Source organism: Tauraco erythrolophus, chromosome 2 (genome assembly GCF_009769465.1).
Source record: "Tauraco erythrolophus isolate bTauEry1 chromosome 2, bTauEry1.pri, whole genome shotgun sequence".
NCBI lineage: Eukaryota > Metazoa > Chordata > Aves > Musophagiformes > Musophagidae > Tauraco > Tauraco erythrolophus.
In genome coordinates this window covers 36,827,955-36,855,028 of record NC_141466.1, presented here as the reverse complement: position 1 = coordinate 36,855,028, position 27,074 = coordinate 36,827,955, and the positions used below count along the sequence as shown (strand labels likewise).

The 27,074-nt window shown below is 37.8% G+C and overlaps 1 protein-coding gene across 1 annotated transcript in view; it reads right to left on the bottom strand.

Annotated features, from left to right (window-relative positions):
• The window catches only part of COL12A1 (collagen type XII alpha 1 chain), a 99,403-nt gene that overhangs the window by 57,863 nt on the left and 14,466 nt on the right, over nt 1-27,074 (bottom strand). The window contains exons 10-21 of the mRNA XM_086608271.1: nt 25,790-26,062; nt 23,225-23,497; nt 22,004-22,276; nt 10,705-10,974; nt 8,305-8,571; nt 5,821-6,013; nt 4,974-5,095; nt 2,158-2,307; nt 1,953-2,072; nt 1,250-1,414; nt 784-930; nt 20-159 (exon numbers count right to left, since the gene is read on the bottom strand). Of these exons, the coding sequence (XP_086464397.1) occupies nt 20-159; nt 784-930; nt 1,250-1,414; nt 1,953-2,072; nt 2,158-2,307; nt 4,974-5,095; nt 5,821-6,013; nt 8,305-8,571; nt 10,705-10,974; nt 22,004-22,276; nt 23,225-23,497; nt 25,790-26,062 (2,393 nt within the window). The remainder of the gene's footprint in view (nt 1-19; nt 160-783; nt 931-1,249; nt 1,415-1,952; nt 2,073-2,157; nt 2,308-4,973; nt 5,096-5,820; nt 6,014-8,304; nt 8,572-10,704; nt 10,975-22,003; nt 22,277-23,224; nt 23,498-25,789; nt 26,063-27,074) is intronic.

The window sequence follows — 27,074 nt, the reverse complement described above, 5'->3', positions numbered from 1 at the left end:
ATGAACATACAGTACCAACCTGTTGAGGGCTACCTCCAGAGGTAGGGTAATATTCAACTCTGTATCTGTCAACACTCTCAGGAGGTGGACTCCACCTCAGTCTGAAAGAACGAGGTGTCACTTCTGAAATAACTAGGTTAGAGGGAGGTGGCAAATCACCTACAAGTGCAAGCAAATTAAAAAATTATTAATTTATCTTATATCATTGGGAATAAAAACATGAGATAAAAAAGTTGCTTAGGAAAAAAAAAAACACACCACACTTTAGATATTTGTTTATGTTTCTGTTTTCTCAGGAATTCTAAAACAGCTGTGTGAAGAGATAGCTCACCATCATACCCTCAAGACCAAACAATTCCTACTTCACCTTTAACACCAGTATTTTACTGGAGAACTGTCAGCTAACATTACTGTTTTCCATGACAGGCTTTGCTATTGGGCTGTCAGACATTAATACTTGAGCAGGACTGCTGAAATTTTCCTTACTGGATGAGTATCATCAGAGAACCTGCCACGATGAGCAAAAGGTGGCACACCAGGCAACATACTTTCTGATTCTGGGAGAAAAGGTACGTCCAGCCATGTCATGCTGTGTTAGGTATAACACAGTCATTGTTGAAAGGAACGGAAGAACGCCTGCAGGTGGTCTGCACAACTTTCTCACACCAGCAGCTGAAAAAACAGTCCAGGGCTACACAGTGTTCCCAGTAAGTAATAAAAAGAAATTAGCAGTACAAGCACATAAATGGAAAAAGGATAGATTAGATTGAAAATGTGATATACCTGGACCTTTCACGCTGTTACACAGATTTGTGGTGACATCATCAACAATGCTAGCCAGGAAGGAGAAATCTGCAACATTGTAAGCATGGATGTCATCTGGATCCGTTGCAATCTGCTTCAATTCATTTTCATCTGCATTTTTAATACCTTACAGAAAGACATGAAAACAAAACTTGTTAGAAATTATGGCCACGCAACACAATACCATGAACTTAGAATCATAGAATGGTTAGAGTTGGAAGGGACCTCTAAGATCATTCAGTTCCAACCCCCCTGCCATGGGCAGGGAAACTCTCCACTACACCAGGTTGCCCAAAGCCTCATCCAATCTGGCCTTGAACACTTAAGTCCCTAAACACACTCTTGAATACCCATTTAAGTGCTTATATATGTTGTTACTTCCCTGTGCATTTAGCAGGCGGGCGGGAAGCAATTGGCACAAACCACCTCTTCATATAATACTTACCAATTGCATAAAGTTCCACTCCTTCATCTCTCAGTCTTCTTGAAGGGGTGACTACATCATCTTGTGATTTGCCATCAGTGATGAGAACACCAATTTTGCGAGCTCTGGGCCGTAAGCCTGCATCTTGTTTGAAGTTGTTTTTCAAGATGAAATCCAAAGCCATTCCTAGCATGATACAAAGAAGGTAACCACCACTTCAAACAATTTCCACATAGTAGTCACAGCAAAAGAGAGGATTTTATCCCAGTAATTTCACTCTGACAACATCATTCCACGATTTACTTTCTCCTAGAAGCGCTTGGAATCTAATTTCAGCCCACCATCTAGACTTACAGGCAACTGACACCATTTCAGCCCTTTCAAAGTCTCGAATCTCTTACTTTTTATGCATCGACCTCTGATCTACTCTAGTCTTCCTTCTAGATCCTCACCTTGTCTCCATCCCAACCCTGACATGGAATTGCCTCTTCTTCTTCTCATATGCTCAAGCTCTTTGTCAACCAAGCTCTCCTCCATCACTTTCCTCCAGATTTCGACTGAGTTGATATGTCTATATACTAAACCTGTTCTCTTCCAAACATACTGAATTGAACTGTAAGGCTCTTTCATCATGGACAAATTTGAGCTCACTGAACAACATTGGAGTCAGCTACTATAATTGTTTTTATTGGAGCTTAAGGAAAATCCCGGCAGTGTGACATACCTGTTAGAGTATTGCCTCCTTTGTATGGTAAGTTGGCTACAGCCTCTAACAAAGCCTGTTTGGTTCGGTAAGCATTGAGATTCCACTCTGTCCTGGGATCTCCACTATACTGTGCAAGACCTAGGAAAAAAAACATCATTACTCAGTTATTATGTGGCTGTGTAGCAGTTATGTTTCATTTTCCCTCCAACATATGAGGACTTACCAATCTGTACTTTGTCAGGACCGATATCAAAAACTTCAACAATACGGGCAATGAAGTTCCTGATAGTTTTAAAATTTGGCCGCCCGATACTCCATGAGCCGTCCACCAGCAGCACGATATCAGCTTCTGCTCTGGTTCTACATTCTAAACCTGCCGTGTCAACCAGAAAAATTATAACCTTAACATGATAGCTTTCAACCAGAAATATATAGCCTTAGCATGATAGCTTTATTTCCCCATCCTTTTATATGACATATGTCATGAGTTAACTTCCAAAACAGCTCTAGTTTTATTCACTGGCACTCTGTCAAGTATGACCTATTTGTGAACGTTATTCACACTAGTCACTGGTTCCATGGCAAAAGCTGTATAAATTTCTTCATGTATGTTTCATGTTATAAATAAACCTTCACAAATGTCAAGGCCAGTGCTCTTCTCTATTGTCATGTCATTGTTTGGTTTGGTCTTTAAAGATAGTTGATAACTTCATTTCAGAGGTTTTGTAAAAGACTAACCACTGACATGGCAGTAAGCATTATCAGATTATCCAAACTTACAGTACTTTAGTCTGTCACGGTTGGCTAAACTACTCCTTAATTTTCAACTACGTAATAGTGAAATTAATTGCATGTATTACAACCACTTTCAAATAAATAGCATTTCTGAATTTTCAGGGGAAAAAGACATAGTAATACAGGCGGTATAGAAGTTTGCATACCGAGGAAAGAAAGAATACAATTTAAAGAAGATACACAAACATAAACACAGGTCAAGAGATAGAGGGAGGACAAGAACAAACATTTATATAAAGCTGCAATGTTCTGAAAAAGTGGGAAGTCATTTCAGATATCTTCGGTTTACAAATTACAGAATAAAACACGCATCATATTGTTTTCATCACAAGGAAAATCACAAAATATTTATACAAAACAGACAGACACAATAATTTTATCCGCAGCCATTTGAAAAAAATAATAATAATAATCCTTGCTCTCTCTCTTTTCCTGTAGATTGTGTTACCAGCTGCAAATTTTCTGGCTTCCTGCCATCAGAGCTTCTGGTCTTTATATGGAAGAAATCCCATTGAGAAAAATCAGCCACACTCATCACAGTTGAAAGATATTGTGATTTCATATATGTTCCATATAATTGATCCAACACTGTAGACTCACGAATATAACTATTCCATGTACCTGGGGGTTAAAAGCATGATCCTCTTCTGCATAGAAAATATAGATCTAGTCTTTAGTCAGGACAATAAAATCAGTTGGGAGTAGGGTTACTAACAAGTAAAACCATGTTAGTAAAAAAAATTACATGCATAACTTTAACACGGAAGTTCAAGTTAGCTTCATGTACAATATAAAAGTTAAACTATTTTGACTTTTATTTTTCTTCCAACTACCATAGTTCCACACATGGAAAATTCTAGCAAAGGCATCGGACCTAGGGTGATTTTATTTTTTCCTCTATTAATAAATAATGTACTATTACATTTACAGTTCCAGACATAAAATTCATTTTTCACATTAAACGTGACTCAAATCCATGCATTAGTAAAATTAATTAGCTTAAAGAATATAACACTAAAGACAGAAATGACAGCTGCCTTAATAAAAAATAACAAACCATTCTTGGTGCAATTATTTTTCTGCCAGACTTATTACAGCATTACTCTAAGGTCACTGATGGCCTGTTACGTATTTTTTCTGCTTTGCTCTCTTGTATTAGACAGAGTGGGGTAGTTATTAATTAAGGAGTTTCTCAAAATGTTGTCAATAAAGTTACATGAGGTGAATATTTTTTACACAGCCCATTGTGGAAACAAGGCATCAAAGAGATTAAGCAAAAAGACTATAGAGTCAACTGTCAGAAAATTCTTTTTCTTTATTTAACTCTGAAAGGCCTTTGCAGTTAGGTTCTTCCTCCTCACCAAATTATCTCTGACGGTTATGCAAGCCTTGAAATGACAGAGGGGAAAAGTCTTTAATTCTACATGTATACTTGGCTATTAAGAAGCAGAGAGCTGCTTCTTTATGGTTTCAATGAAGGAAGACTGAGCCCTGAAACTCTCTCCATCCAATATTAATTGAGAGTATGGTGGGCATAACTATTAGCATGCAGAGGCCCATCAACCATACCAAGGGAGCTGCTATCATAACATTCGTAGAAACTTTGGCTGGAAAGTTTAGCTACACAGGGAGAATCTACCAAACAGATACTGGAAAGCACTCAACAATTGCATTTTTGAACTAAGTCTCCTCCTTCTATAGCAAAAAAACCCCACAACCAAATAGTGGTTATGTTGCATATAAACTCAAATAGGACATAATAACACTGGGACATTCCCAGCTATCAGATCTTTGTTCATTATTACATCTTAGTCTTAAAAGTCACCATATAAGGACAAGCAAAGGGCTAAAGATCTGATTAACATTCTTTGTTCTACTCCTGTGAACACCCCTGTAGATGAGCCATGATCTCTGCTCAAGAATTTGACCTTATGTGATTTAACACAGATGTGGATGGCTTGAAAATGCAATGCAGATGGCTTTGAGTAATCAGCAAAACATGGGTTGCCTGAGTTATCATCGTTGTGAGATCATGTAAAGGGTGCAGAGGACTAGAATCGTTAACTGGGGCATACTTAGTGGTCATTTCAGACAAGAGGTTATGTCATCAGAGTAGGGAGTATACTGAATCCTGTAAATAAATATTTATGTGCATTAGAAAAATTATAAGAAACGCTGGTACACTACTGGTCTTTTTTTATCCAGAAGCCAAGAGTGTCTTTTCCTCAATCCATTTATGTTTACCTCTAGATAAAAATGGCTCCGAAGTAGTATCTGAAAGTGTGGTCATCTCTTGTCCAACCAAGGGGCTGCTCTCTCCTCCTTCAAACATTCCAAAAACATTTACCTTATAGGTAGTTCCTGCCCTGCAATAGTTAAACAAATACACTGTAACTGAAGTCACTTGGCTAGCTAAATATTGACACTTCACTCACAGAAATCCTCACAGAAAGAAATCCCCCATGGAAAACAGGGTGCTAAAACGCGAAGCCCGAAGACTGGCTCTTCCACAAGGCAGAGAATTTTTGACAATTTAAAAGCTGATTCTAGATTCTGTCATTACATCTATAGCCTTCTTCATTGAAGTAATTTAAGACTAATAAAGTCTAATATCACAATTAATTAATGATTCTATTTTTAATATATTTAGTATATTTGCATAATGGATTTTGACATGGTCTGAAGCCTACTTTATAAATTCAAGCCTCTGAGAAAATGAATCAAGAACTGAACTAGGCTTTTTTTAACATGAGGTAAGGAACTTTTTTGGCAGGAAATTTTAGAAATCCCAACTTTCTCCAGTGTCCCATTAGCTTTCTCATATGTGAAATGCAGAACACAGTCTCTGCCCAAATCTTTGCCTCATTTGGTTCCTGTGAGAACACCACAAGTGCTGTGAATTGTCTCTGAAAGAGCCCTACCAGGTGCCTTTCAGAGACTGCATAACAAGATCCTTGTAGCTTACTGACAAAATTACTTTCTTATTTACAGTAGATTTTGCTAGGCATTTGAATCCCAGATCATGATTAAACAAAATCCTAAACTAGAGTTATCTTAAAAAAGAGAAAAAGACATGATTTATTATCCATACCTAAGCTCCTCCAATACCACTGTGCTGTCGTACGGCCCCACTATTAATTCTCCAAGACTCCCATCATCTTCGGTAGGGTGGAAAGTTACTTTGTACCCCTTTACTCTCCCTGGGGCTGGCTCCCAGGTTACTCGGAAACTTGACATAGTTGAATCAGAAGTTCTCAGATTTCGAGGTGGCTTAAAGGGAGAGGCTGCAAGGATGGGAAAAAAAAAAAAAAAAAATTTAAATGGGGCTGGTTACGGAAAAAAAAAAAAAATGCTTTTATGTAAAAATCTATATGCAAATCCTGTATTAGTGGCAGCCCTAAACTCTTTGTGACTTTCTTTTGACATAAAGACAAGTATAAAAAGGGGAAAATTGAGATTCACTTCACCTCATTTTAGCTATCGAACCAATAGGTATGTGGGTAAAGCTTGTTATCAAGGCTCACTCTACAGTCAATGGATGGAGGGATAGATAGCGATTCATCTCACCTATCTTAAACATCCATCTGATCTTACATTAAATTTTGGCGATAGGCGGACTAACCACCATCAGTCTTTTGCTCTATTAACTATAGACTAGCCCTTTCTCTTTTAAATGGCAACAAGTAGGTGAGCCATATCGACCAAAAAAAGAGAAATGGAAGCAGCTTCCACTCAAACCAACACTGGAAAAATCAGAATTTACTGCAGGCAAAAGTCACACCCGGCCAGTACTCAGTTACCAATATCACTTCTTAAGCTGCTTCCTCAGAGCTCTGGGTTCCATAGGTCAGAGCATGGAGAGCATAGAAACAAGGACCCTTTTGTAGCAAAGATCCCACCAAGAGTCGTCTCCCTTTACATGTTCATGGCCTGGCCGCTCAAGCAACTTCACCAACAACAGGTGAGGGCAGTATGTCAAAAAACAATTCTTCAGGAGTGCCAGCCAAACGGCTTGAGGTTTTTAGGTCCAGAGCAATTTCCTCTGAAGACTAGTAGCTACTCAGTGCAATTCAGTACTCACAGAGTAGTTAACAAGCCTGCTGCTAGCTTCTGCATCACTTTTAGCTTTTCCATAATCTAAAGTGCCGTCACAGAAAATACTGCAGCAGCATAACCTCAACATTGCAAAAATGGAAATTAGAGTAAACACAAAGTCACCACGATAGCTTTGGAGTGCAAAGGTGGAATTAACAAAAGATAGTTTGTCTTATCTCTGTGCCTATGCATTGTCTAACTATAGCAGAAAGATCATTAATGTCCTCAGATTGTGAATGCTGCTGAGAAACAGTAGATACGCTCTCACTCACAAGAAGAAATACAGCCTCTCTGTCTCATCTCCCATGATACTCCTCCCTGAATTATCACAACAGCTTCAAATAACAAGATCGCTCAGACTCCACTTGCTTCCAAAGAGTCATTACCACCACAATTATCTACTCTGAAAGCACAGAAGCGTATCCATATCAAGATAAACAGGTCAAAAAATCAAAAGCAACTGGATGATCTGAGATTTATCTCAGTATAATTTTCAAGATTGAAAAACTAGGTGTTGGTCAAGAGCTGATCAAGTTTTCATTACTTCTCTACATCAATCACATTTTTATTTAAAAAGAAATCTTCCTTCAGTAACTGAGGTGCCAATATCTCCACTGTTAGGTTCCAGCCATCATTCAACATGATATATGTTCAAAGAACAGAGAATGGCATGAAGCATTTACAGTGTACTCCAGTGAATGGCACTAGTCCCACGTGGGCAGAAACATTTTGAAAAAAAGCTGTCTTTTGATAATGGCTCTCTCTATGAAAGTAAAAAACTGACTCTAAATCTGATTGATTTGATCTGGACAGCAAGAGAACATTTCCTTGTAAAATGAAAGACCAGCATCACACACATACTAAAGGCAGAGTAGAAACTGACTTTTGTTTTTCATGCAAAAATCCCCTCACCAGGACTTAATAAATGTTTCAGAGCTTCAGTTTCTGAGAGAGAAGACAGCTTGTCCAAAAGACCATGGTGTCTGACGTCAGGCTTCCACAGATGACTCTTCAAAATCACCTACTCTCCCTTTCTCTTACCTCAGGTTTTCCACAGAAAATATGGTGACCAAAGAAGACAAATATAAGTAACAGGATGCTGGGTAGCTATTTAATCAATACCCAGGAGGAAAAGGCAAAGTATGAAACAACTGACAACACCTGATTTAGTAGTTCATTGATATACTGTCATCTTCACGAAACACTTTGACTTCTGATGATAGTGTTTTAAAACAAGTCCAGTACTTTCAACCAGATTTTGCACTGTATTTACACCCTCAATAGCAACAGCAAAAAAACGTGCTCAGGCTATGCTATAGTGAAGTTTCCAACAAATCAAACTCTCTTCTTAAACTCTAACATTTTCTTCAATTTGCCTGTTAATTCATGATCCTGGTAGACTCCACCATATTTTCTACATATCATAATTTTAAGCACAAAATTTTAATGATCAAATCATGTATGAGCTTGCAATACATACCTGTTGTTCCTTCTGCTTTTCTTGATTTTCCTTGTCCAAAATCATAAATTGGAACAACACTGAGGTCATATGTAGTTCGTGGCTTAAGTCGCTTTAACACTATGCTTGTAGTGGGAGCATTTACTCTTCCAAACATCTGTCTGCCTCCACTGCGTGGTCGGTAGTACACACGATAAGACAAGACTTTCCCAGGTGAAGGCTGCCACGTAACTCTCATTGTATTTTCTGTCTCGTTGTCTACTGTCACAGTCCTGGCATTTGGTGACACTTTTCAGTGTAAAAATATGGATAAATGTTTACTTTGTCACATAAAGATATGTTCAAATGCATGCCTACAAAATTCATTCTGCTGTATTAAAAAAAATATAAATTGCCCTCTTTAAATTTACAGTGTTTGATTGTGAGGAAGACAGGGGAATCTCACAGACCATTGTTAAATTATTTTTTGATTGTAATGGACTAAACAAATATTAGTGTGCTTTTCACCACAGAGGAAAAAAAAAACAAGAAATATAAATTACATGATGACATGGCATAACTGGGAGTTTTATTTAGTCACGTTTTTCAGTAACCTGTTAAGTAATGGATTCAGCACTCTCAAATGAAAGTGATAAATTATAAAGCCTTTGTTTTTTTTATGAACACAATGTCCTGTAGAATTAAGATTTTCGAAGTTTCGAGTTTACAGATCTGATAAGGTACTAGTAAATCCCTAAACTGCTGGCTGTTGGGCTCCATACAAACTATCCTGCAAATAGTGATGAGTGACTTTCCAAATGCTTGGAAAATCACTCACCACTATTTGCAGGATAGTATAAATAAGCACAGGGACTAATAAAGCATTTTCTCTACAAATTGCAGCACTCAGCTTCTAAGAGATATTTTCCAGACTGAACAAGCGTTACAAATGATCTGAAGTGAACTGAAAGGTATGTAATGCTGGCTGTCAGCCGGAATGAGCCATCTAGGTCTTGGCAAAACACAAACTTCTTGGCATGCCAGAATCAGTCAGTATATCATCACACGGTAAGGTAGGCTTTGCAGGCTACAGTATCCTCTCCCAGTCCTAGGAAATGAGAATTTCTGATTGTGTTTGCAACAGAAAGATGTGATGCTAGAAAGTTTCAGGTCTAGGTCTATTGATAGAAGAGAGGAGCAACAAAACATACGGCTAAGCTGCCTACTTAACCTGGAAAAGGCTGGACAGCTAATGCTGCTGTTGATGAAAGAAGGAAGATGTGGGACAGCACTCCGCTTTGACTGTGAGGAGTCAGCTCTTACCAATGGCAGCAATTACTACTCTTGTGAGACCTTAAGAGCAACTATACTGGATCAAGGACAAAGGTTAAAGTGGTTCAGCAGCCTGTCTCCAACAGTAGTCAAAACAGATGCTTAGCAAGAAGTACAATAACCTGTAAACACACATAATGTTTTCCCAGAGCATTCTCTCAGGCTTTGTCTTCCCATGGCCCCTTTAGGCAAACATACACATCAAGGCTGATCCAGGGCATCCCTTCATTCATTCTGCCTCCTCTACTTGCCAGTTCTTTCTATACAGCAACAAACTATTCCTAGCTCCTCAGTGTTTTTCACTTTGCCTACACTGCAGGAGAGGCTTGAACCTGCTTTGACTAATACTACATAGTGTTTATCAAATAAGAAAAAAGAAGAGCCTCAGGAAAGGTAAATAACAAATACCAAAATCACCCAGTGAGCATCAGTTTGAGGACTGTGAAGACTGGAAAGGGCAACAGCTTAGAAAGGAAAATCATTGATTATGTGGGAATTTACCCCACCTTTCCTCTGTATCCATAACATTTCATAGAATCATAGAATCATAGAATGGTTTGGGTTGGAAGGGACCTCAAAGATCATCTAGTTTCAATCCCCCTGCCGTGGGCAGGGAAACCCTCCACTACACCAGGTTGCTCAATGCCTCATCCAGCCTGGCCTTGAACACTTCCAGGGATAGGGCATCCACAACTTCTCCAGGCAATCTGTTCCAATGCCTCACCACTCTGAGTGAAGAAGTTCTTCATTATATCTAATCTAACTCTACCCTTTCAGTTTAAAGACATTTATTCCACCTAATTTCCAGCAGTCACACCAAGTCTATGAAATGTTGACTTCAGAGTAGTTTGCAGACAAAATCACATCTTAAGGTGGAAGTAATTCTTCCTGAATCCAAACCTACATGGCATAGATGAGATTTTCCCTTTTTTTTAACAGTCAAACAAAACAAAAAGCTAGAATTGAATGATCTGAGGTGGCATTTTGGTTTGAGGGAACTTTTCAGAACAAAAAAAGATGAAGAAAAATAAGGTCCATTTTTTTTTAAAATATGATAATTTCATCAAGAACACAAAGTTACAAACGATGGTAATGTTGTACTACACTCACCGTCAGTAAAAGCCTCTCCTTCTACTGGGTCTCCCTCTCCACTGCTGTAGGTTGCATATACTGAAATCCTGTATTTAGTTTCTGGCTCCAAGCCTTCTAGCACAGCATCCACTGTATTTCCAGGGACTCTCTTCTCTCCCATTGTATCGTCATAAAGTGATTTCCATACTATCCTATAATCACTAACTGCTCCTGGAGCTGGTGTCCATGACAACCCAACTGTAGTGTCAGTTATGTCTGTGGTAATCAAATTACGTGGTGAACCACGTTCTGCAAGAAAAAAAAAAAAACAGTAAATTGTCTCTAAAATACAAATAGCAAAAGTTAGAAAAGTACAAATGGAGAAGTAAAACAATCATAAGAACCAAACCAAACTTTTCCCCTCAATATTAGTTTCAATAACATATATTTGTAGTTCCAAGAGAAAATTGATGGATTTTTCAACAAAATGCTTAAAGCTGACTGTAGAATATGAATGACCCTATCCCTTACCGTGTAAGATTCTTAGCAGTTATGCTTTAAAATATGCAAAGTAAAAAAGTTCATTAATCAAAGACTTGAAATGAAGCCAGTGCCTAAATGTGCTACAGCTCATTTAGGTAATATTTAACTCTCAAGTAAATAATTTTATTTCATTCATTCATCTTCATCTCATATGCACAACATTTTTCTGGGGAGTAAATAAAGGAGACCTTTACCTGAGTGAAACAGTCCTTTCTCTGACAACCTTATCTTCTTATTTAATAATACTGTTTTTATCTTCCACACTACTGTTTACCAGATCTATCACTTATTTCATTTTATGTTTACAACTGACTTGCAGAGTGTTTGCTTCATGCTGCAGTTACAGTAGAAAACAGTATCCATCTTTCCATTCATAAAACTTGTACCTCTTTCCTCCCTGTAGTTTATTCCAGCCAGCTTGGAACGAAGGAAACAGCTCATTAGTCTGTGAAATCCAGTTGTCAGCTGAATGCGTGAGTCTCACCTAACACACCAGAGTAATTCCACCGCTTAAAAATGGAGCTCATTGCTCTAAAGTGGTGCATTGAAAGGAGTGCCTCTGTTTAACATTTAACATGCGTTTGCAACATATGTTCAATTTTCCTTTTTCAGTGGCTGGCTTTTGATAGCAGGAAAGGAACGCTGACTGGTGGGTTAATGCAATAACCCACTGTAGCAAAATCTGCAAAAGGGATCTACAAAACCAGGTCCACATACACATAGAAGCACTCAGTTCTTTGGTGTGTATCCTCTGTGGCCTACAGGACATTCCTGAGAGATTGCTTAGCAAGAGGACTTAAACACTTGTGGTGGCCTCCTGGCATCACAGTTAAGTTTTATCTCCACTGATAAAAATATATCCCTATATTATAACACAGCAACCACAGAACCATAGTCAAAATTCTTTGAACACAAATTCAATGTCTATCCAATTTCCATTGCTTAAGCTCATTGCAAGGACAGACTTCACTACTTTCAGAAGCCTGAAGCAGTTTCAGTCCAAGATTGAGCAACAAGTTGCTGAAAGTCATATACTATGTTTTCAATTTTCGTATTAATTTGTCTTTCACTTCCGCCATAAATCTGCAACATTTCCAAATATAATCCCACAGGAGCAAACAGAACTACCTGTAGAAAGACTTCATTTTGGAAATATACCATTGCCAGCACAACTTCATTAAAACTGCGTGAAAGAATCCCACTTGGCTTAAAGACGAATGGAAATTAGTTGCAGCCTATCTGAAAATAATGCTTACAGTATAATAAAGCTTCATCAGCTACGCAAACGACAGAATCAGAGGGTACCACTCCAATCACAAAGCTGACTTTCAAATATAGCTAGCAGAGCATGTGTTGTGGGTTTTTTCTGATTTTAATTCACAGTCTTGGGACATCCCATCATGTTCTTCTGGAGGCAATCTTTTTCCCTTCCAACTATACATCAGTACTTACAATTTTACTCTTCAAACTGATTTTTAGCCTCACAATATAAATCACTGCAGTTTATGGCATCTTCTCTTCAAAAAAAAAGGCTAAGATACAGAGGTTTTGGTAAAGTTCACTTGTTTATCATTTCACTACAATACCAGTGGCATACAACAAAAAAATTACAGTGAAAAGGCCTGATTCACCTTCTGCTTCACGCAGTCTCACTGAATTCAGTGACTGCATTAAATGAAAGCCAGGGTAGAATCTAAACTCCAAAGACCAATTTTCCTGGAAGCCTGAAAAAAAGATTTGCCTTCAAAAGTAAATTACACCAATTTTTCTGTCTGCTCTTAAACTTCTACTCCCAAATCTTGGCTTTTTCATACAATAAAAAAAAAATATCAAGGCAATCCAAATGGAAAAAATATGGAAAACCTAACTTGATAGAATGCACAGATGTCTCACAATAAAAACCTTTCTTTCCATATTTTAATGTAATATAAATATACAAGTCACTTTATTTTGGCTACTTTAAAACATGGCTCTGCCACAACATGATTTCAGTATTAAAGTATCTGCTACCACAGCAGAATTTTTTGCAAGACTACTCTTAGACGCCACAGCTAATGATATATGTTGGAAACACTGCAAAAATAATTGCATATTTAAAACCATTATTGATTAAGTCATTATTGAGGTCATTAAATAACAGAGGAAAATAATTTGTTTGGAATGGACTGTAATGAACACCAGTTACTGTAACATGTTGATTCTGAAAGAAATATCCTTTGGAACTAAATATCTTTTTTATAAGGCAAGGTAAGAGAAGGAAAAGGGACTGGGATTCCTACCAAACCACTAGAACTAAATGGAAAAATTTTACATCAAATAGTTGGAAACTGCTGACAAGACAATTTACCTACTAAAGGAAATTAGACTTTTTATGTGTTACACTGCAACCGAGAACATTTCTTTAACATAACACACTAACTTGATTTGCACCTCATGTGTGAGGTGGAAGTTCACTGACAGCTTTTTTCTCCTTCACTTGATCTCCCGTAAGTGCTTTTGTATTAGGGGAGCAGCTGTGTTTAAGCTGCAGTCCAACTGTAAGTCTTAAATTATTAGGATTCCATCAAGTATTATCTAAGCTGCTACATTCAGAGTCAAGAAACATATTTATGCTCCACAATAACACCGGTATAATGTAGTGACTAGTAAACATACAATTGGACCTATCAGATATTTTTTCCTTGGATTTAAACAAAATAGTGAGTTACCTTGCTTATGTTGCACCAAAACAGAATAAATCTACAATTCTTACACCTAAACAGTAATTCTGTTCTTTCATTCACGTGTTCAGAAACACTCGTTGTACATCTGCTTCTTGCCTGCTTGTTTAAATAGGATTGATAAGGAGGGTGGAAAGTCAACGCACACCGTAAGAAAGAAAAGTGCTGGCTGGCTGGCTGGCAAGTAGTTAACAGTCAAAAGACTCCTGCTTTTTCCTGACTTGAAATGGAAGTTAAAGTATGCCCATCACTTCATACAGCCTTCAAGTCATCAGCATGTGAGGAAGCAGCTAGTTTTTGAAAATTATCCCCTAGCAGGCATTAGGTCCTATGATGCTTTGGAGCACCAAACCAGCTGGCGAAAGCACAGCTGTAAGCCATGGTGAGCACGTACGTGGTAAAACGAAGTACTGCATGAACAGGTCACATCCCTGCCTGGGCAAGCAAGCCAGTCACCAGTTTCAGGCTATCAGATTCTCTTCGGCAGTCTTTAGCTCAGAGCTGCCGTGTGCCTACAGTCCTTTGTACATCTTTACCATCACTCAGTGCAGACACACTCTCAAAAATTAACTTGGTAACTTTCAGTCAGGTGCTTTTACACTCAGTCCTGAACTTCTGCAATGTCCAGTTTCCATATTAAGTTTTTCCACTATAGTATGCCAGAGACACAATATAATATTAAAACAGTTTCCCTGTGTCTACTTGGCTCGCTTCCCATAGCTCTCCAGCAATCACTGTTGTTATTGAAAACAAGACTGTGAATCAGCTAAAATTAAAATGTTGACATTCATAAAAATCACATGGCCTTATTCAAATGGCCTTTCCCCTCAGAAACATTTACACAACTCCAGCTGATTTCAGTGGTAGTTGTGCATGCAGTTTGGGCCTGAAGTTCAAACAATTTTCTGTATGTGCTCTTAAAATCAGCTTTCAAAATCAACCTGCAGCAGTAAATTTCATGCAGAGCCATGTTTCATTTAAGTTAAACATAGGATCGATCTAAGCCAGCATCCTAAAAGGTCAGAATCAACTAAATAAACAAGCATTCTCTTGCAGAGGCATATACCAAAATTTTATGACCTGAGTCCTGCCTTGTTTACAACAGGATAGTCAGCATCAGATGAGGTGGTAGAAGAATCACTTTAAGGGTTTACTCTAATGGCCAAATTCTCCTCAGCATTGGAGGAGACAGTCACTTTGATTTCTTTCCCTCCGAGCCACAAAGTCATTGGTTATTTCTGGAGTACCAGCTCTCAGGCACATAGAGAGCGGATGTGGACGCGGTGCAGGGGAGAGCCAAGGACTTGCTACACAAAGGGAATGCTCACTTGACCTTGTTAGAGCAGGTTCCTTGCTCTTCTGCTACTGGGAATGCAGAAAGGTCAGGAGATGCGAACCAGGAGAGTTCTGACCCAAAACAGAGGGACTTTGGCCAGAGCGCTCCTGAGTCTCTGCTCTAGAATAAAGCCAATGGGAATTCATACTCAGTCCCTTTAACATTTTATCTGTCTTTTCCAACAGTAATCAGTTAATACTACTCTCAACTGTCTAGAGATATCTTTATTATTCATTCAACCTTCCCGTGTTAATTTTTTTCTGATATAGATTTTGTTTCCTGTATAAAACTAAGATAATTTTCCACAGATTATCAAAAGTCAGTTTCAAATGTCAGACTCAAAAAATCTTGGAATGTATAATTTTAAAAATGCATGAAACAGCATTAAATATCCCGAGGACACTGAGTCCTTGTTTCTGTCAGGACGGAAGCAGCACTACACAGTCTGCACATTACGTAAATTCCCTGTGATATGCTAAAAACCTCATTGTAACAAAATGTCACTTGAATTTGTACTACTCTGCCTGTAGGAGGTCATTAATTTCTAAAGCATTCTTATGTTACCATAGAAACAGCAAAAAGAAATTTCTTTATCAAATAACTACTATCCATTTTCTGACCTAAAAGAAAGCCCCTACTCAAAATCCTCGAACCTAAGCTCTAAGAAATTTAAACAACAGAAAATAACTTAAAACTGAGAAGTGAATCAGTCATGACAACTTTTTTTCAATATATTGCTTTAGTATGGCCTGATTCTCACAGCACAAACAGCTACCTGTCAAATGGGATGGCTGGATTGGACACTATATCACAGAAACATAAAGATTCTCTTTCTAAAGGGCAAGAGACTATGACATAATTATCTTTCAAATTTATCACCCGAATATAACACACTCTTATTGGTTATTCTAAAATGTACAAAAGTAAGAAATAAAATGGGTTGACATCTCTGCTAATGTAGACTAGCAGTCTCAGTTATTTCAAAAGAACTACATCCGTTTACACCAACAGTGTTTCTAGCCTAGGAACCTAACTGAGATATAAGTGGAAATACTTGGAAATTTCTCAATGCAAGCAAGATGGGAATCTGACCACTCAATCTTTTTCTGAAAAAAAAAAAAAAAAAAAAGTCTTTTTTTCTAAATTTCTCTGAAACTTGTATTTAAAAGTGTAATGACTCCTCTGCTTAGAGTCAGTAACTGAAATATTCTTCAAGCTGTTCCGAAAAATCTGTAACTGCCAGCAAAAGGACACTCATAAAACAGATCTGCAGCTTTCAAACTTTTCAGACATTCATTAGGACTAAACACTTCTGTGCAGATTGCTTAATTTAGTAATGAATTTTTTTCTCCTTAAAGCAACTGCAAATTATGAAAGTTAATCTATTTAGCAGCTAACACACAGTATGTTCTCTTCATCTGACAGCATGCTTTTAGGCAGAAAACCAAATTCTTGCCAGACTTGCAACCACCTCTCTTATTAAAAAACCAATCAGAAAAACAGTAGCTCTTGCAAACTGCTCACTGTCTGTTGCATTTACGCTCACTGCACACACTGTGTTTATCATTGTATTTTATTTCTGGTGTATAACGACTTGAGTAAGATCATATGATCTCCAAAAAAATTGAAAGCTAAATGGTTTGTTTGGGGTGTTTGGGGATACGAGGGAGACTTTACCCTGTGGCATTCCTGTGGGTGTTTCTTGCTTGTTCTTTGATCTGTATTGCCTATCATCAAATATAACCACCAGCGCTAATTCGTTTAGTTTCTCCAGTTGTCACAAGCCTTGTTTCACCACACGGCAAACGCCAGCCTTCACTGATTTAATTTACTTCAGCAGTTTCAACGACTTTGTGAGAGCTGAGGGGAATCACAGCCAACAAAATGTGTCTGAGGAAAATTTTTCCATGGCACCTTTATAGAAGGGCTCCAACCAAAGCTGCCTAGTGATGGATTACCATGCACCTTTGAAAGTGAGAGGATAAAAGTAGACAGTTTTCTACAGCACATATTTTGCACGTGCAGTTATGTTTAGTGCAGTATAAAGTTCCAGAACTTTCACCTCTGGATGGTACTTCATAATTGCAGAGAAAATCAGCCAGTGACTGAAAGAGGCTGAATAAAAGATCAGCGCACTATAAATTTTCTGAAATCTGGTTTACTGAAGAAGGAAAGCACGCTCCTTCAATAGAAGGACAAAAACATTGTTTGCCTTTTCCCACTCCATAAACAAGAAAAAAAGAAATAAAAACATTCTCTCCTGTAAGGTATGGAACCGCACCCTCAGAAATGAGTAGTTTTCTGATTACTCATTTGTTAAACTGTCTATACCGTGTTGTCTGTGAACAGTTCATAAAATTCTGATCCTCTGGCATGTGTTTATCTTTGGGCTGGACCAAATAGCTATGCAAACAGTTTATGAAAGAGATTATCTACAGTTACTTGGGGGAATATTTGCCCTCTCTGTTTTACGTGGAGAAACAATAAGGGTAAGCATATACTTAGCAAAAAGAAAAACAAAAGGAGAAGCAGAGGCTACCCAGCTGGTAAACGATATCAAGTACACAGTATGTTTGCTGAGTTTGTGTGGACTGATTTTCTCAAGTATCCTGAAACAAACAAGCCACTTTAACACACTGAAAAACTGTGGTGTAGTGCAAAACAGTGGAAGAGGAGGAACTTCCAAGAGCAATTTGTAACTGCTCCAGACTACTTTGGAGATAACATACATAAGTGAAAGACCTTCAATGAATACCAGGGCAGACATGTTCTTGCAAATCATGTTAGAGTCGTCTAAAAAATTATCATTTTTTCTCTCTCTGCTGAAGGCTACCCTTGCAACTGAGATACAGTAACTGATGTGAATTCTCCTTCTACATGCAGAGCAAAAAAAATCATTACTGAAGGCAGTAGGAATGTTTGTCTACATCCTTAGTCACAGGGGACCCTTTAGTGACTCAGTAAAATTCCATAAACATCTGAGAGCCTCAGTTTTTCATTTCCTGCCACTTGACTATTACGATAGCTGGAGAAGCTACTGTATTGAGCTCCTCTTTTCTCACTTTCCTATTAGTGCTGAAATGTTCACTACACTCAAACTGGTTCCTCTTAGACTACATATAAACTAACTGTCTCAGTTTGAAAGGCAATCTCAAGTCTAGCTCTTGATATGATGATGAACTGAAGTGGCCAGCAACTATGACATCACTGACCAAATAGGTTTGGTGAGAATTCATATGTTGAAGACATCAAGTAAGCCCCACTGGGATTCCTGATACAGGAAAATACTTAAGTGCTCAGTGCTTCAGTGCTTTTGGCAATGAAAAACACACACCACACTATTTTGTTTCTCAGACACTATGGCTCACGGAAAAACTAACTGAAATACTAAACACTTTTTTATGCTTCCTTTCACAGCTTTTTTATCATCACTGCTGATAAGTTTATTTCTCCAGGAGTTAAGATCCGTTCCATTCCTAGCCTTAGTCAGACAAGTTATTTCATCTAATAGTCAAGTATTCACTTCACTGACCTGTGTAACTCTTCAGCCAAGTCAAATCATATTTATTTTAGCTTCACAGGCAGCATGACTTCTTTTTTCAAGTAAACTTCTATATTAAGCTTTGAAGTTTGAATGTTACCTTTCAGTTCCAAAACTGCAACTCTTTTATTCTTAATTGTCTGGTTTTCCTCAACGGTTTTGTCTTTTTATCCTTCAACGTGGTAAGACAGTATCATACAGTGAAATATTGTCTTATATGTACTTCAACAGATATTCTGAGAACCTTTCATACCATTAGTCAGAGAGTCTTTTTTAAAATATCTATGGACCATGTCCAAAGAGTTTTGGCCTAATTCAAGTATTTTTATTACCCCATGAAACTGCAGATATGCTGATGACTGAAATACAGGGTGGATGTTCCATGAGGAAACATCATGATTTAGGTCTCTTCATGCAAACAGAAATTCGTACTCTGTTCTCTACCTTTGATCACCCAATAATGACTGACATCTGTATATACTTTTACTAACATTTTATCTAACCAAGAAAAATTTAATAGACAGCTTTAATGTGAAGAGTAATGTTTTCTGGAGCGCACCCTGATAGGATTTTCAAATTGAGCTGAACCTTCAAAGGATATACCTCTGAGTCACAAAGCTATACCTCTCAAAATGACAAAAGTAATTTTTAATTAGGTTTCCTCCCAGATGAGAAACTGAATAAAAAGTAATTCAGTTAAGTGACAGGATGCTCATTTATTCATATTTATCACAAAATAAAATCTGTCACAGAATTTTAGACATAAGGTTTTAATTCAGTTTCTTAGAGTAAAACCTCTTACGGGAAAGCTTCTGTGTCTTTTCAAGTGCAACGTGAATTTAAAACTCCATCTGGTTGCATATAAACCCATTGCCGAGCTATAGTCAACTATCCTTTTAAATTTTTGACTCTTCTTATTGACAATTTATCATTGCAGAAAGTCCAAATCAGAATCATAGCCCTCCTGGGAAGGAGGAGCACTGAAAGGACAAGACATTCTCTACCTGAGACTGAATTCTGGTTTTCTGATGACTCTATCTTTTTAATTCTGCTGTATTTCATTCACTGCTCTCTCTGTTCGGAGTGTGTTTTAACTGAAGCTCTAGGCAACACCTTAAAAGACTTTTCTCTTTTCTATTGCTCAAGTTTTGTGATAGGATAAAAAGCTAAGTTTATTTTATGAATTTGAAACACAGTTGAGCTCCACATTAATAAAGAATCTCTCATGAGTTTACTATGAAGATACTCAATGAAAACCTTTCCACTAAATGTAAACAACTTACTCAACCCTTCACTAAAATTTGAGGCACCTCCATAAGGAAGCGGACAATTCAGTCTGTTTAACAGAGACAGACGCCTCTCAAGATTTTCAAAGGAAGACAGAGGCATTCCTCTCTCCACTGACAGCATAGAAAAAAAAGCAGGGATGCCAGGCTCCTCTGTCCACTTGAGATCCAGTCTTCTCTTGCTCTGAGAGTGATATTTGCATTCCTGGACATACAGTGGCTCAGGTTCAATGGACAGAGTAAAGGAGACTTGCCCAGCATACACTAGCCTTGTGAATCTGCTGGGATATGAAGATGTGAATTCAAACTCTCCCAGGCTGACTAAGGCCTACATCTCTACAATCCCTCTTCCTCCCAAAAAAGTGTAACACCTAGTAGAATATGACACAGAAGGAAGTGGCAGCACCACCACCAACAGGGAAGTTCAGCAAGTCCTGATCACCCCTGGCTTTTCTGGAGAATATGGGCAGAATCCAGCTACCTGTTCTCCTTTACCTGGATCTCAGCAACGTTCTGGGCAGCAGACAGGTTCTTTTCTCCTACAAAAAAGAGCATTTTGGATCTCGCATGGGTAGTGAAAGTGAGTAAGTTAGGGAACTTTCAGCAAAAATTCCAAGGCGCCCAATTCTCTGACGCCTGCACCCTGTCTCAATGTAAATAGGTGGATTGGATCATTGTCTGAGACTTAGGTAGTGGGGCCGACAGGGAATTGGTGCCTAGCTCTCAGTTGTTCCTTCTATAGTCAATGGACAGAGAAATGTTTCTTTGAAGGAAACATGAGATCTCAGATGGACTACCTGCCTTCTGGAAGTATCTGCCTTTCTTCATCAATCACTGAAGACTCCTAGAGAGTCCATGTTGCAAACTGCAGCATTCAGTTAAGTGCCTAAACTTTAGTGGGATGAATTTAGCACATTGGTGAATCATTGGAATGGATTTCTTTTTTTTTTTTTAACAGTTTCCTATTTAAAATACGTTTTCTGGTTTATTTCCTAAACTATGTCATAAACAAAAAGTGAAACTGATAGAGAACATGAGAGCCAAGTATATCCCTACTATAACTCCACTAGCGTCAATGGACGAGTTTTAATTCCACATAATTTATCTGTAAAATGTTTCAAGTACCATGCCTACACAGCTGCAGTGCCAGACTTTAGCAATACATACCCGGCCAGCACAGAGCATAGTCACACTTCCTTTCATGGCCTAGGAGGCAGCTGTCCCTATCCTCTGACAATTAACAGATGACACTGAGAATGCTCACAGAGAAGAAGTCTGGGAAATTCTCCACTTCAAGGCAGAGTGAGAGTAGCCTCCTCTCCTTATAAGAAAGCCTTTGGCTCCGCTTACACCTTTGCCAGCATTCCGTTAATGCTTAGCTCAGCTCCAGGTTCTTAATCCTATTAGTTAAAAGCAGGATGATTCGTTATTCCTATGCCTAGACTTGATGTTGCTTCACTAATGTAAAAATGGTCCCTGTACATCTTTCCATCTCAGTACAATAGAAAGCCTGCAAATTTTCAAATCAGTGAGACACTTTAACCCCATTAATTAATCCTTAATCCTTAATTAATTAAGAACAATCTGCCACTAAAACTGCTCAGAAGTTGAGAGTTATAAGACAAAATATTTCACAGAGTCTGATGTGGAAGTACAGTCAGTTTTGGTTGGTGCTTCTGACAATACATTTTTCAAAAGACCCAGAGTCTTCTCCACAACCAGTGATTTGATCCCACTGTTTTCTGATAGACAGTAGGTTTGGAAAATCCCTTCAAAGTAGGAGAGTGTCTTTATGCCTATTTTTCATTCATGTATTTACATCTACAGAAAATTCAGGAACACAGTGCGCTTTAAGACATCTTAAGCATCAATCAATTAAATTAATGACTGTACAGAAACAATGAATAATTACCTTCAAGTGTTTCTCCCTCTCCAGAAAGGGCTTCTCCTGCTCCAGAGGCATACAAGGCAGACACAGTCAATGCATACCTAGTGGCTTGATCTAAGCCTTTCAGCACTTTAGAGGTAGTGTCACCTTTCACAGTCACTTCCTTAGTTTCACCTCCTGCGACTGGAGTGTATGTTATAAAGTACTGCTGCACTTTGCCAGGAGCAGCACTCCAAGACAGCTTCATTGTTGATGTCGTAGCATCAGAAACTCTCAAATTTCTTGGATTTCCTCGAACTGCACATGTCAAAAGATGTTGAAAACAAGTTACAGCAAGCTTCATTTCTTGGTTTATTTTTTAGGTTACCACAACGTAGGACTTCATGCTGAAAAAATAATTCCTGAATAGCCTGTGCTACCACTGCTACAATATAACATCGCTGTAATCAGGACTGTACAATTCCGTCCCCATCCTCTTGAGGCAAAAATGTGCAACAAAGTATTTTTGCTCCTATTCTTTTTTCTGTTAAAACTACAGGCTAAATCCTGGAACACGCATACTAACACCTGAACATATGTTCAACTTCAACATGACAAGATCCATGTTGAAGCCACTGCCTGCAGAATCAAGTCAAAGATGACCAATGAAATGTGAAATTAACACATTATGGTTGCCTACAGAGCTCTTTTTGATGATAGTTTTTCTAGTTTCTAATATTTAAAATATCAGTGAACTTTCATCAGTGATCGGGACATTCGTAATGTCTTTGTACTCTCAGGATTTCTTTTAATGAGGCATGATACCTGTTAAAGGATCATAAGTTTTCATGCAAGTTAAGGCTACAGTGATAACTTTAGTAAATAAAACATTTCACTCATTCCTTGCTAGTCATTCAGAGCAAAGTGCAAACAGGGTCTGAATTTGCTGAAAAGAAATGTAATTTCTATCATTGACAACATGAAGAACCATGAGGACAGTTAATTAAACATACAGGTAGTTTCTTCACTCAAGTTACCTTGCTATATTAGGTGTTGCAGATTCAATATACTGTATTTTAAAATAAAATATTACAATTTTGATAAATTATATTTTCTTAAATTACCTCGCCACTAGGTTTGAGTAATTCCCTGCTCATCTAGGATAATACAAATGGCTAATATGGATTATTCTCTTTTCAGTATGAGTATGTCAGCATACAGGGAGTTCTTCTCAAGCTTACTACATTCACAGCATCGATCACATACCTTCATCAGTTTTTGCATATCCATTTAGTGAATTCCCAGGCCCAGACTGATACTCAGGAATAACAGACACTTCATATCTTGTATCTTGGATCAAGTTCTGCAGAGTAGTTGATCTTTCGTTTGCTGAGACAGTCACTTGTCTTGTTTCTCCTCCAGTAAGCGGTCTATATACAAGCCTGTACCGAAGAACATTTCCGGGAGCTGGGGTCCAGCCAACTACAAAGCTATCAGTAGTTTCATCTGTTATCCTTAAGTTTCGAGGAGCACCTTTAACTACAAAAAATATACACATGTAGCTTGTAAATATTTGCTTTTAATCAAGTAATAATTGCAATGAAACCATTCCAACCATTCTGTTAGCTCATCCAATTTACCAAAACAAGAGCTTATATTGCCCTCACATTGTTTTAAGTCACACAAACCATTAGTCATTTCTGAAAATTTAGGGCCAGAGTTGCAATCGGCAGTTAATAAATTTGTCCTCAAAAGTACGTTAATCCCAGTTTATACAACCGCTTCTGAAACTTAAGACAGTCAGACTGTGTTTAGCATAACAGTAGAACTGAACTGTGTAAATGACATTTGGGCATAGTGGGGACATTTCTTAACACAACAAACCATATAGGTTTCTTTGCTATGGCCATTTCCTTCTGCACCATCTCCATTTACAGATAGTTATTCAGATATGCCTGACTACACACAGGCAGCTCTCTTATTTCAAAGAAATGACCAAGGTAAATGGAACAGGAAAAATAAAAATAATCTATCTCAGTTAAATTTTCACAACAAAAAATATATTCATTGCAATATGAGTTGCATCTAAAGTTTAAAAAAGGCTTCCGAATTAAGTCTCAAACTCCAAGACAAGAAATAGCTCATTATCCCAGAAATTAAGTAAAAACTGTTGTGAATGATTTAACCTAGCCTGCTCCTTGAAAAACGATATAGCAGCTCAGGTCATTTCATATGCGCTCAATGGGCACACCAAAGGACTTGACTTTTCCAACAGATATTAAGGTTTACTGTACTACAAGTTGCCTAGCAGTATGTAGCATTGTCATTTAGGCAAAAAAAGTTTTGGTTTTGATGATTTACTATCTAAAGTCTAATTCAACTGGAATGCCAAAAGCATTGTTCTTCAGTGTTAAATTACAGACTTGTTAAGAGTGGAGCAATTAATGATCCTAGTTTTAAAGAAAGGAACTTGTTTTCTACTAATCAGAAACACAATACTCAATTTCAAATTCTTTAAAATCCTGAAACCTTTGGTTTCTTGGCCAGCTGCCAAGAAAGCTGTCTGGCCCAAATTGATAGCTAGATCTGCATGGAGAGCTGCTGCTGTTTACACGATTGCAGAAGAACTCTATCTTCTCAGACATGTTGGGATTTTATCAGATAGAGATGCACAATTATTTAAGGAAACATCAGTTACAACATGGGAACATTGATTATTTTTATTAAAGCTATTCTTCCTCCTGTCCCTTACATGCACAAGCTACATACTCTATCAGCCAGGAGTTTGCCTGTTTTCCTAAGGGGAAAGTTACGTGTGGCCAAACCATTCTGACTGGTACAGTCATGGAAATACGCGCACCAACAGTGAAACCTGTATCTTCCAAACTTAACATCCAAACTAAGCTATTTTATAAACGTGTATCTCTATCAGTCCTAAGAGGAAAGAGCAATTAACAAATTTCCATGCTGTTTCTTTTGCTCCCTTGGAACCATTTACGTCATCAAAGGTCACAAATGACAGCATGGAATAATGAGAAAGAGTGGATCGATATTTTTAAAAGCATGATTTAGACTAGGCTGAGTATTCAACTACTGAAATAGAAAATCAAATTTACTGTCATCCTTCTCCCTTAAATCAGTGGAAATGCATCACGGCAACTCTTATTAAGAAAAAGTACAGCTACCATGCTTAAATTTACAGCCATTGATCACATAAACTCACACTGACATCAATGGAAGTTTTGAATCAGTAAGAGTTATTGGATCAGATCCATGAAGTTCTGATGAGAAACAGTTGATCAGTTGATTAAAAACTCAGGCCCCTTTAAGTCTATGATATACAAAACAGAATTTCTATTAATGTAACTTAGATGTAAACACAGCAGATTACACAGGTACACACTGGACTTTAAATGTATTAAAGTCAACATGCATTCCTGCATCAGAGTCATGATTATTAAACAGAGAAGAATAGTTCAGTTGGAAGGGACCTACAACAATCATCTAGTCCAACTTAAACGTAGATTAAGATTAATACATGCCAGTGAATTTGTTATTGACAACACATCATTCAAAAATGGGTCGCTACAGACAAACAGCATCTCAAGGAAAATAAAATAAAATCCAATCTTAACAATTTAATGTTGGCCTACTGCTGGAATTTTATATCTTTACTAAATGCACCGAGATGCAGTAATGATTATTCTCATCCTTCATACCAGTATAGCTTCTTGGCCTTAGCTGGCTGTTTCGCATACAGCCATTCTCTCAAAAGTAAATTCTTATTTGAACATCCAACCTTTTTGTGACTGAGAATAATGGAAAGCCTACCTTCTAAGGTGGTTTCCTCTCCATCTAAGGGAGGGCCATCACCATCTTCATATTCAGAAATCACACTGACTGCGTAAGTAGTTTCAGGTAGCAAGTTGGTGAGAACTGAGCTAGTACTTGAAGCTGGTACAGAAACAATGAACTCATCTCCACCGACCGCCACTTTATATTTAATGAGATAGGACAAAACCTCAGATCCAGCTGGAGACCAGCTCACTCTGAAACTGTCAGATGTTACATCAGAAAAGACCATATTCTTTGCAGGTACGTAAGCTGTAGGAAATAAAAACACACAGATGAGGCATACTTGCTACTATATTTTTTAAACACAAGATCTCTAAAATAAGTCAAAAATGTCCCTCAATACTTTGATTTATTCTAATTGAACAGATATTTTGTCGCACATACAACAGTATTTGTTTTCTATACTTGTTTATAGCTATCAAATTTCATAAAGATCATATCTAGGTTGTCCCAAATCATATGACCATGAGTAGAAGCACCAACTCAGTGATTTCCAGATCAAATGCGAACAGTCTATCTGAAAAAATGTACTTATGGAAACTTAAGTTAGAATCTGATGACCACATTGGGTTCCCTCTTTCATATGTCCCATGAACAGCAATAACATTATGCCCTCAATGGGAACTAAGAATCCTTGTGTTTTTTCAAATCTATATTAAAAATAGGACAAAATAAATCCCAGTAATTTTTCAGGAATGGAGTCAAAGGGGAAACAAGGAACTTGACATGAGGCACAAACACAAACCTGACATCCTGGGCTTGTTTTGCTTGGCCTAGTCAGCCTAACAGTGGGGATGTTAAGACTGCTTGAGCCCTCTAAAACAAAGGCTGCTTTGCTGGTTTGTTCCTCAAAGCTATCCTGAAACAGAAGGCTTATTTTTAAAGAGAGTGGGGTTTTCAATACTGGGGACTATTCAATGTTAGTGTTCTACTAAACATAGGTAGGGACACTGAGGCTGCAAATAATCATAAATAACTTTAGCTGACCAAAAGTTGGTCATTTGGAAATCTTCTAAATATTAAACATTATCCAAGGTCACCAAATCTGGATGCATGTGAAGACTTTCATGTGCTACTTCATTTCAGTCTTTACAGTTACATTGAGATTAATATCACCTAGCATCTCCTGTCTCAAATTGTCTTGTCTAAGTCCATTTCAGAGGGCCATTCGTTTTACCCTAAAAATTAATCAAATTACCCTTTGGAGGTGTTGGCATTGGTTCATTGCCTTTGAAATTCTAAAAGACAAGAGCAGACTAAC